The following is a 12,220-nucleotide window of genomic DNA, read 5'->3' on the forward strand; positions in this document are numbered from 1 at the left end:
ACCTCTGCAGTTACTCACAGTACATGCTTTCAACTCACTTCTACAGGATGCCTGCTGCCAAGGCACCACTTAAACAGCTGAACCTATTATAAAGCCTCCCCTCCCTCCCAGGAAAGAGCAGCCTCCACTTCCTTTAAGTCAGCTGTGTTAATGATCCAGCAGCAAGGCAGCTTGAATTCAATTAACCCCTTCTTATGCAGCTTCCAACTAGCCCCTGCTCATGGGGAGGAGAGCAGTGTCAGGCAACACCGACAAACTCTGACAGGCTTTTGATCTCATATTCTCAGTGCCTTTATTGCCTTTTCAGTTGCTTGGTCAGGTTAAGCCCTTGAGAAGTGTGCATTGACCTTTGACACTGACCAAGACAACTGAAAATTCAGCAAACTGAAGGACTGAAATAAGAGGCCAAAATCATCCAGAAAAAATATAAACAACTGTAATGAACACAAGGTAAAAACTCAGGAACAGACATTGCTCAGCAACTCTGGGCACAAAGATTCTTTCCCTCTTGCAGGCCTCTGCTCTGGAATTTCTCTGCTTAGCTCCTATCCTCTGCATGGCCAGCCCCAGAAGTTCAAATGCCAGGGATCAGATCCCTCATTAACCACAAGATTGGCCCCCAAAGCAGGAGATGGATTTAAAAAGATTGAAATATGGTCTCAGGTCTGTTTTTTCATTTCTGAACTCCCCTGGCCCACCCCCCCCCACCTCTGTGTGTGTGTGTGTGTGATAGTTACCATGCTGCCTGCTCTCCCTTGTGTGTGTGTGTTAGGGTTACCATATTTCCACAATCAAAAAAGAGGACACTGCGGTGGGGAGCCCTGCTCTAGCCCCGCCCCACCCTCATCCACTCCCTCCCACTTCCCACCCCCTGACTGCCCCCCTCAGAACTCCCAACCCCCCCTGCTTCTTGTCCCCTGACTGCCCCATCCTGAGAACCCCCACCCTAACTGCCCCCCTAGGACTGTACCTGTCCCCTGACTGCCCCGACCCTTATGGGTGGCAGGTTTGTAGAAATTTTGGTGGTGCCCAGAACCCGCTCCCCCCAACTCTGCCCCCCCATCTGCCTAAGGCTCTGGGAGGGGGGTTTGGTGGGGGGAGGAGGTCTGGGGTGCAGGTCCTGGGCTGGGGATTAGGGTGCAGGAGGGGTGCAGGCTCTGGGATGGAGTTTGGGTGCTGGGTGCAGGCTCTGGGATGGGGCAGGGGGTGGGTGTGCAGGAGGGGGTGAGGAGTGCAGGCTCTGGGATGGAGTTTGGGGGTGGGAGGCAGTGCAAAGGGAGGGGGTGCAGGCTTTGGGAGGGAGTTTGAGGGCAGGAGGGGGTGTGTGGGAAGGGGGAGGGGGTTTGGGAGGGAGTTTGGGGATAGGAGGGGATGCAGGGGTGAGGGCTATGGGTCTGAGGATGAGGGGTTCAGGATGCAGGAGGGGGCTCAGGGCTGGGGCAGAGGATTAGGGTGCAGGGGGATGAGGGCTGGGGCTGAGGATGAGGGGTTTGGGGCGTTGGAGAGGCTCAGGGCTAGGGTGGAAGGGCAGGGTAAGGGCAGCCTACCTTGCCATTAGTGGCGGGGGGCACTAGGACCCTGGGGCAGCAGACAGCAGTTGCTCCAGGGAGCAGGGCTCTGCTTAGGAATGTGCTACTGCAGCAGCACAAGCAGGCATGGGAGAGGCGCACGCTGCTTTCTTTCGGGCAGAGACCCGCGGGGGGGGGGAGACACACGTGGAGGGGGAGTGGCAGGTGGAGGCCGGGGCCCGCTCCAGGGAGAGACCCAGCTCCAAATATTGCTGGAGCAGGGCCCCCAGCCCTGGATATTGCTGGAGCCCGGGCACCACACAAGAATATAACCTGCTGCCCCCCCACCCCATATTCACACCTCCACCCCCAGACAGACCCCCGGGACTCCCACGACTCATCCAACCACTCCCCGCCCCTTGACAGGACCCCCAGAACACCCGACCCATCCAACCCCCTCTGCTCCCTGTCCCTGACTGTCCCAACCCCTCTCCACACCCCCACACCCCTGACAGCCCCCCCAGAACCCCCGACCTATCTAACCCCCCCTGCTCCTTGTCCCTGACTGTCCCAACCCCTCTCCACACCCCTGCCCCCCTGACAGGACTCCCAGAACACCCGACCCATCTAACCCTCCCCCTGCTCCCTGACTGCCCCCCAGGACTCCCCTTACCATGCCCATGTCGGTCAGATGCTGGCTTCTCCACGTGGAGGCAAAACACGCCTCCCCTGCAGAGTGCTAAGGCAGCAGGGGGGGAGCAGGGGAGGGGCTCTGGCTGCTGGAGGCCAATGGGAGCGGCTCAATCAGGCCCAGCCACCCAATCAACCATGCCGCACTCTGCATGGAAGGGAGGGAGGGAGGGGAGGGGGAAAAATCCCGGACCTTTTAACCTTGTTACCAATTCCTCCCGGACGGCTATTTAAAGATGAAAAAGCCGGACATGTCCGGGGAAATACGGACGGATGGTAACCCGTGTGTGTGTCTGTGAGAGAGAGAGAGAGAGAGAGAGAGTTGCCATGCTGCCAGCTGTCCCCAGCACACAGTCAGGGACTCTGCTCCCTGTAGAGGCTCTCGCTGCTGCCCCATGGTGCAGAGCTTCCAGCTTCTCCCCAAACTCCAACATTCTAACTCATTAATGCTGAGTCCTGCCCCCAGCCCACATCTGCACCTGCTGCAGCTCCATGTTCTTCATCTAAGGTGACCAGATAGCAAGTGTGAAAAATGAGGATCGGGGTGGGACTGGATCTTCTGGGGATCTACCTCTCCTTTTTATAGTCTCATAGACTTATAGACTTTAAGGTCAGAAGGGACCATTATGATCATCTAGTCTGACCTCCTGCACAACGCAGGCTACAGAATCTCACCCACCCACTCCTGTAACAAACACCTAACCTATTCCTGAGTTACTGAAGTCCTCAAATCGTGGTTTAAAGACCTCAAGGTGCAGAGAATCCTCCAGCAAGTGACCCGTGCCCCATGTTGCAGAGAAAGGCGAAAAACCACTCCGTCCTTTGAGAAGCATCTTCAGCTGGGACCATGGTGACAGGCAGACTGTGTAGATGGGAACTCCATGCTGTTTCCTTGTTAATATTTAGATTTTTTCACTCATATCCCTTTTCCTGCCAATGAATAGTCACTTAGCAGGTGATGGCCCATTTGAACTTGTTTAACCTGGCTGAGTTGTCAGCTTGCCCTTGTCTCTGAGGAACTGATTTGGCCACCCCCCCCAGACTTGGAACATGTTTTAGTAACACCATACAGTGGAATCTCATAAATTTACATACAACGGCGCCACACATATTTTACCAGGACAATAATGATCAGCAAATTATGAGTTTTCATATGATCCCTCCCAAAGAAAACCTTGTACAAAGATTATTACAACAGTGTGCAAGGGGTAAATGCAAGGGTACAGACTGTCACAATGCCTTTATGGGATTAGGATGTAGGTTTGTTGAAAGATGGGACTTTAGGCTGATCATGTTCATATTCATTATCCAGTGATGACGTTCACAATTGCATTTAGCATAGCTTTTGTTATAAAGAATACATATTCTTATAATAGGAGAATTTTGTGAGACAAGTTGTTCCAAAATTTGAGAATATAGGAAAAGAGGTAATGGCGTTCTGCTTCTTCCTAAATACTGGATTTGGCACAGAAAAATGCAAAAATTTCATAGCTTGTGCATTAGAATGACTATTGCCCATTATGTGACTAAAGAGCTGCATTTCTGTAGGCTTGTGATGTGCTTCTGCAAAGCAGAAAATCACTTATCCATGACAGTACTGTTCCTGTAGCAGCACAGCTCACTCTGTCACTGTCATGACAGGCTGTATTGGCTAACTGGAATTCTTGCAATAAGATTGGATTTCTTTCTTCAACTGGAGTGCTGCTGCCCTGGCATAGGCACATGGAAAGGGATGCCCTTTCCGAAGCGCTGACTGCATTCATGTAAAAGAGGTGCAATATTCGTAGGAAAGGATGAGGGGGAGTGAAAGAAGGACAATGAGGCCTGCTGGAAACACTGAAAAATAGCACAGACTGACTCCCACTTCCCAGAAGAGCCTTCATAGAAGGAGATACAAGACAATGAACTGTTGGGAAGACCTCAGAAATAGCTTTCCTTCTAATAACAGATTTAAAAATCTAATACTTTTATTAATAATCTTATGGTTTATCAGGAAATCAGCCATCCAGTATTCTGATTGGCTGGCACGTTCTATCAGCTATAATACAAATTGAGACCAGAGAATAATCCCCCATCATGACTGATTGAAAATGTTCATATCTCAAGTTTCTGTTTACCTCCTGTACATGGCAATGAGGTTTGGAAGAATGCTAACCAGTCCCACCACAAATGCAAACGAGTGTGTCATGATTATTCATCTCCAATGAGTTAGTTATTTTTTTCTAGAGCTCTAACTTAATTTAAAAGGAAAAACAATTATGATGCTTTAATCTTAGTCTTAATGTAGAGATTTCCTTCCCTGGTTGTTACATTTTGGATGGAGGAGCCCTGATACCTCTGTTTCGAATGTGAGGAGCATCTCTGCCTCCAAAATGACCAGGAAGGAATTATAAAAACATGAGCTGTGATTGAATTATGAGTGACTTACGTCATCATTTCCTTCATGTAGGCTGTGCTTTGCATGCAAACAATGATATTGCTTCTTCAGTATTTCCTAACTGAAATTCTGATACTTGTCACATTTTGCGTACATGTGCTTGTCTGTCAATGAACATGGCTTCCTCATTACTTGTTAAGTAACCAAGTCTGAAAAGTAGATTATTATTGACACTGACAAATTCTATAAGATTCATAGATATCATACAGATTTAGATATTTGTTTCACACTTCCACATAATACCCTTTAATTCAACTTCTATTTGGTGTCCCATGACCAGAAATGTTTCAAATTCTGATAAATGTGTGCTAGCTGATCATTTGCTCTAAGCTGTGCAGCCCAGGTGAATGAAATAAATAGAATTTAATGGGGAAATGGGAAAATCTCTTGTTACTGGTTTTCTTACCTCTTTCAGGCATTATCTGCATGTTGCACATATGGAAAATGGTTACCAGATGGCTGTTCTACATCAGCTATTGCCTTGTGATTTTAGATTTGTAGAGATGCCTTTCACTAGTTGAAGTAGTCAGTCCCTTCTGGGTCTGGTACTATTCGATATTTTAATTAATGAGTTGGATAATGGAGTGGAGAGTATGCCTATAAAATATGTGATGACACCCAGCTGGGAAGGGTGGCAAGCACTTTGGATGACAGGATTAGAATTCAAAGTGACTTTGACAGATTAGAGAACTGGTCTGAAATCGACAAGATGAAATTCAATAAAGGCAAGTCCAAGGTACTTAATTTAGGAAGGAAAAGTCAAATGCACAACTACAAAATGGGAGGTAACTGGCTAGATGGTAGTGCTGCTGCAAAGGATCTGGTGGTTACAGTGGATCACAGACGGAATATGAGTCAACAATGTGATGCAGTTGCAAAAAAGGCTAATATCAGTCTGAGGTGTGTTAACAGGAGTGTCCTATATAAGACATGGGAGATAATTGTCCCATGCTACTCAGCACTGGAGAGGCCTCAGCTGGAGAACTGTGTTCAAATCTGAGCACTGCAGTTCAGGAAAGATGTGGACAAATTAGAAAGAGTCCAGAGGAGAGCAGCAAAAAGGACACAAGATTTAGAAAACCTGACCTATGAGGAAAGGTTAAAAAACTGGGATGTTTAGTCTTGAGAAACGAAGACTGAGGGGGGACCTGATAACAGTCTTCAAATATGTTAAGAGCTGTTATAAAGTGAACAGTGATCAAATGTTCTCCATGGCCACTGAAGGTAGGACAAGAAGCAATGGGCTTAATTTGCAGCAAGGGAGATTTAGACTCATAGACTCATAGACTTTAAGGTCAGAAGGGACCATTATGATCATCTAGTCTGACATCCCGCATGATGCAGGCCACAAAGCCATCCCAACCTCTTTACCTTGACTCTGCTGTTGAAGTCCCCAAATCCTGTGGTTTAGAGACTTCAAGTAGCAGAGAATCCTCCAGCTAGCGACCCCTGCCCCATGCTGCGGAGGAAGGCGAAAAACCTCCAGGGACTCTGCCAATCTACCCTGGAGGAAAATTCCTTCCCGACCCCAAGTATGGCGATCAGTAGAACCCCGAGCATGTAGGCAAGATTCTCCAGCCAGACCCTCATTGGCCATTGATACTATTTACCAGCGATGGCATGCTGTTCATTTGATTAAAATCATGTTATCCCATTAAACCATTCCCTCCATAAACTTATCTAGCTTAATCTTAAAACAAGACAGGTCCTTCGCCCCCACCGTTTCCCTCGGAAGGCTGTTCCAATATTTCACCCCTCTGACGGTTAGAAATAGATCAGATATTAGTAAAAACTTTCTACCTATGAGGATAGTTAAACTCTGGAATGGGCTTCCAAAGGAGGTTGTGGAGTCCCCATCCTTGGAGGTGTTTAAGAACAGGTTGGACAGACACCTGTGAGGATGATCTAGGTTTACTTGATCCTGCCTCAGTGCAGGGACTGGACATGATGACCTTTGGAGGGCCTCTCCAGCCCTACATTTCTATGATTCTATGAAATATTGCCAATGGCTGGAGATTGGAAGGGCTCTAAATTACTACAGAGAATTCTTTCCCTGGTGTCTGGCTGGTGAGTCTCATTCACATGCTCAGATTCTAAGGCTATGTCTACGCTGCAATTAAAATCCCACAGCTCACAGGGCTCAGGCTGTTGGGCTGTAAGATTCTTGGGCTGGTTCTGGCTGGGTCCCAGGAACTGGATCTACAACTGCTGCCATAGACTCTGGTCTGGGGTTTGGTTTCACCACCTCTGGCTGGGTCCCTGTAGGAGACTCAGGAATGGAGTTAGGTGTGGAGGCCTATTTAGCCTGGCCGCGGGTAGGGTGACCAGACAGCAAGTGTGAAAAATCGGGACAGGGGTTGGGGGGTAATAGGAGCCTATATAAGAAAAAGACCCCAAAATTGGGACAGTCCCTATAAAATCGGGACATCTGGTCACCCTAGCTGCGGATGACCATCCCCACCCTTTTTGTTAGCCATACATGGTTGGCTAAATCTTCTCCCAGCAGCATGGGAATGGGATAAGCATCATAGACTGCAAAAGTCCATATTCCTGACCAGCCCTTGTACTGGACAGGCAACTTGGCTGTAGGCAAATTAAAAGAGTTAGCCTTAAAGGGTTGCACCATCAGTTGGGCCTCTGGGTTGATGAATTTGGGGTCCACCAGGGATTGGTGGATAGCTGACACCTGTGCTCCAGTGTTTCTCCATGCAGTACTCTTCCTGCTGCCCACACTCTCAGTTTCCCTTTGCTTTGGGGGCATTTGCGAGGCATCTGGGCCTGAAGGTTCTCGGTGGGACTTCGGGGTAATGAGTTGCAGTCGGCTGGTGCTCTCTGGGTAGTTGGCCTTCACATGCCCCAGCTTATTACATTTGAAGCATTGCCCAGACTGATTGTGGGCTGGGGCAAGGTGGGTAGTTGGACTGTGGGATGGTGGGAGGAGAGGGCATCTGGGGTTTCCCTGGCTGTGTGGAGGGCTCCTCCTTGCAAGGTGGGGCCTTGGGCTGACTCCAATGGTGTGGTGTCATCTCGGGTTGCCCCTTCTGGTATCCCCACCAACTGCTTCTAGCTTTCTTCTTCTCTGCTGCCATCTCCACACATTTGGCTCCGATCTCCCTTGCCTCGATTACAGTTTTGGGCTTCCCATCTAGGATCCACTGAGTTGTGCTCTCAGCAAAACAAAAGCATCTGGGTTTAGCAGAGAGTAGTCCACAATCCATAAAGAAATAAAAGAGATAAACCTAATCACGTCTTCCTAGACATTTCCTGATCTGCTTACATATCTGGGGTTCAAATGAGTAGTTCTAGGTATGATTTGATGGTTTTTCATACCTGGCTTAAAGCTTTTTACAGCATAGTCCCAGCTCTGTCTCCTCTCTCTGGAGAACAACAACAGACAGACAAAGGGAACATTTATTCCCAATTTTAAAATGCTCTAGCCCTCCTATTGGCTCTTTTGGTCAGGTGCCCACTCCCTTCCTTTTACCTATGGGCTTTTTTAACCCTTTACAGGTAAAACAAGTAGAGAACAGCTACTAATAGGGATTTTATAGCTAACTGGCTAGGTGTCCATAAAAGGGAGCTACCTTCCCTTTCATTATCAGAGCTGGGCTGCAGGAATCATAAGAATGTAGGACTGGAAGGGTACCATCTATGCTGAATTCAGATCCAGGGCCGGCTTTAGCAAGAGCGGGGCCCGATTCCTGGGGGCGGGGCTTGCTGCAAGCCCCGCCCCCAGGAATCGCGCCGCGCCGCGGGGGGGACGGGGGGGAGAGACCCGAGCCGCGCCGTGGGGGGGACGGGGGGGCCCGCACCGCGGGGGGGGACGGGGGGACCCGCGCCGCGGGACGGGGGGGAGCCCCGAGCCGCGCCACGGGGGGGAGGGGGGACGGGACCCGAGCCACGCCGCGGGGACCGGGCCGGAGCCGACCCGAGCCGCAGGGACCGGGCCAGGCCAGAGCCGCTGGGGCCTGCGGGAACGGGCCGCGCCTCCCCAGAGCCCTTCTCGCGCCCCCACCACCCCCACCCCCACCCCAGCTTACCTTGTGCTGCTGGCCCGCCCCTGCTTCTTTTCAGACTTCCCGCGAATCAGAGATTCGCGGGAAGCAGGGGAGGGGCGGAGCATTCAGGGGAGGGGAGGAGGGGCCGGGGAAGTGAGCTGGGGGCGGGGTGGACAGCTGCAGCGCGGGGCCCTCTTGGCGCGGGGCCCAATTCAGCCGAATCGGCTGAATCGGCCTAAAGCCGGCCTTGTTCAGATCCACTCGCCAATTTGTCATTGTTTTGAATTCGAATTCTGTCCTCCAAAGTGCTGGCAGCCCCTCCCAGGTTGGTGTCATCTGCCAATTTTATAAGCATATTGTCCACTCTGTTATCAAAGTCATTAATGAAAATATTGACTAGTACCGGACCCAGGACTGACCCCTGCAGACAGGGCTGCCAGATCCATGAGTGTCACATCCCTGCTGCAGGCTGCAGCACAGACTGAATTCTGCAAGTGTCCTCCCTTGCTCAGAATTCTGTGCTTTGGGACTCTCTCCTGGCTCCAAAGTGTGTACACAGGAGGGTCAGCCACTAGAAGGGACACAGCCTCACAGCAGGGGAGGCTGGTCTCAGGCTACTAAGGGCTGGTCTACACTTAGTCCGGACTTCGGACTAAGGTACGCAAATTCAGCTACGTTAATAACGTAGCTGAATTCGAAGTACCTTACTCCGGACTTACCGCGGTCCAGACGCGGCCGGAAGTCTCCCCCCGTCGACGCCGCGTACTCCTCTCGGCGAGCTGGAGTACCGGCGTCGATTGTGAGCACTTCCGGGATCGATCCGAGATCGATTTATCGCGTCTTAACCAGACGCGATAAATCGATCCCAGAACATAGATGGCGTGCCTCCGGACCAGCCGGTAAGTGAAGACTAGGCCTAAGAGATAGGTGGGGATGGGCGTGCTATAGGGAAATGGAGTCAAGGGGATGTCTTCATAGGGGCCCGAAGGATCGTGTGAAGCCAAGGCTGGTCCTGCCAGGTGTGTATCAGACCTGCAGAAACAACTGTACTCTTTGGTGCCTTTTTGGCATTCCTTGCAAAAGGCAAAAAAGAGACCTGCAATAATCTCCCTAATTTCAACACAGCAAACCAAACTGCTATTCAATATGCATTACACAACTGCCATGGCTTGGCTTAGTCATTCCCCAGATCAGAATAAATGAAAAGAAATAACCCTGTAAGATTAGAAACTGCCTCACCCTTTAAAGAAGTACAGGCCTGGATTTGAGAGTTTAAGGGCTATTCCTTGTATATTAACTTCCTGCTTGTCACCACACCTACCGACACCACTTGAGTAGGCAGTTTAGTGGTTATATGAAAGCGAGCAAACACATGGTAAAGAAATTGTGGAAGCCCTGAATTGCAGTACTCTTCTCTCTGTTTGAACGAGGATGTTACATGGTGATTGACTTACCTATTCCACATGCTGAAGCTGTATTTCTTCTTCATCTATTTGATGTGCAGGGTGAGGGCAGGTAAGAAATTTAACAGTTGTTTTGATTTTCTCAGCAAATAAAACATACTTTTCAGACGTCATAGTAGCATGAACATATTTAGCCTTTAGATTAGAAATGCTGATATTTAATTGTTTTGGTTTTGGAGTAAAATATACTGGTTAGATGCACAAGATTATTTTCAATATACAGTATACTAAGTATACAGTTCAATATGTAAAAACAGAATGAGTAATTGTATCTTAGTGCCACTTTGTATAAACTTCTTGTGTAAGTACTATACATTAGAAATTACAATAGTTAATTGTGATTATCTTTTTGCAGCAATAATTCATGATAAATAAGAAGGTTTTAAAAGTCTATTAATTTTGTAAGTGTATGATTTGGCGTTTGCTATTACAAACCAGTCAACTTCATTTGACAGTCCTCTCATCCAGCTCAAGAACAAGCCTTTATAACCATAAGCCAATTACTCCCAGGGCCTCTTGTAAACAAGCAGCAGAGGGTTGCTAATAGTCTGTAATATTGCACCTCTAAGCCCTGGGAGGAAAAACACCTGCGTTTTGTGTTTTCAAACAAAATCTAAATATTCTTATTAATATCTATGGATATTTCAGCTATCTCAAGGTTTCCCAGGAGTCTCAGAGATCTTGACATCTTTCACATGTTGGGTTTGATAAATACATACTAGCAGTAATAATCTTATACAGCACCTTTCATCACTAGCTCTCTCAAAGAACTTTACTTTATCCCTCTTTTTACAGAAGGGGAAACTGAGGCCCAGGGAGAGCAATGACCTATTCAAGATCAGCAGAAGAGCTGGTAATTGAACCTAGGTCTCCTGACTGCTAGTCTGGTGCCCAACCCACTAGGCTATACTGCCTCTCACTAGCCCACTACTGTATAATATAAAAATACCAACACTAACACGGTATTATGGCCTTAAGGTTTGTGTACACAATTTATTTGTTTATGGCAAGCTGGGGTGTGAATCTGCCCACCATTAGCCTGCTGAAGACTAACTGTCCACATGGACCCTGCTGACAGGCATTAACCATTTGTTAATGTGCTTTGATCTAGTTCCGTTTCAAAGAAAGCTAGATCAACATACAATAACAAACTGTTAATGTGTGTTGGAAGGGACCGTCCCTGGGGACAGTAAATCCGTGGCAGGCTAGTGTGGGGTAGATACACACGCCAGCTTGTCATGAACTAAATGTTTGTGAACACAAGCCCTTAAGGAAAGATATTTTAAATTCCCTTTAAAAATGCAGATATTTCTTTGTGCACCAGCAGTATTAAAACAAAACTATTGCACCTCTTGGCTGTACGCATGAAAAGAGACACCTGGGGAGGTTTAAAAAACATAATTACCCTTCTTCAAGAATGTGGGTGTGGACATGTTCAGTATGCAGGTGAGAGCGCTCCTTATCTTTGGTTTTTCTCATTGTATATAAAGTTAAATCCTGATGAACTATGAACTACATTGGAGAAATGGTGTTGAAGTTTCAGAGCCATGTCCAAAGCAAGTAGGTTAAGGGTTCACTGTGCTTGTCAGCATTTAGAGCAAAATAATTGACACTGACTAGTTCTCACATGTCGACATTCCTCAGAAGGTCCTGAAAGTCTCACCAGCCTGTAGCATTAGTCTGATTGTATTAATCATGTTTGCACCATTCTAGTAGTCTCAGTGTGGCTATTACAAGGCTTTTAAAATATTTCCTGTGCTACTTATTAGCAAACATGGATCTGATCTTTAACAGACATCCTCTGCCACAGAGGCTGATGAGTCAGATCTAGATCTGGTGACTGTTGTGCACAACAAAGTGCTTGCCTGAGCAAGTCTGAGCACTGGCTACGGGTCAGGTAGGCGCGAATAAAGTTAAGCAATAGGTGTAGTGCTCTGCACTGAGTCGTAGGAACTCTCAGGCCCAGTTCCTGCCTGCTCCCTTACAACTGTGATGATGATGTTTATAAGAAGAAATACAATTGAATGTATTTATTTGTATTGGGGTAGCAGCTAGATACCCCAGGCATGACTGGCGCCCCCTTGTGTTAGGCGCTACACTGAAAAGTGTGCCTTTCCCACCAAA

General features: G+C 48.2%; 1 protein-coding gene across 1 annotated transcript in view; it reads left to right on the forward strand.

Annotated features, from left to right (window-relative positions):
* The first annotated feature begins 10,004 nt into the window (after positions 1–10,004).
* Positions 10,005–12,220, forward strand: part of LIPH (lipase H) — a 34,234-nt gene continuing 32,018 nt past the window's right edge. Inside the window, exon 1 of the mRNA XM_054038847.1 lies at positions 10,005–10,148. Within this exon, the coding sequence (XP_053894822.1) occupies positions 10,097–10,148 (52 nt within the window). The 5' untranslated portion in view covers positions 10,005–10,096. The remainder of the gene's footprint in view (positions 10,149–12,220) is intronic.

The sequence above is a fragment of the Malaclemys terrapin genome, chromosome 9 (assembly GCF_027887155.1).
Source record: "Malaclemys terrapin pileata isolate rMalTer1 chromosome 9, rMalTer1.hap1, whole genome shotgun sequence".
Classification (NCBI taxonomy): Eukaryota; Metazoa; Chordata; order Testudines; family Emydidae; genus Malaclemys; species Malaclemys terrapin.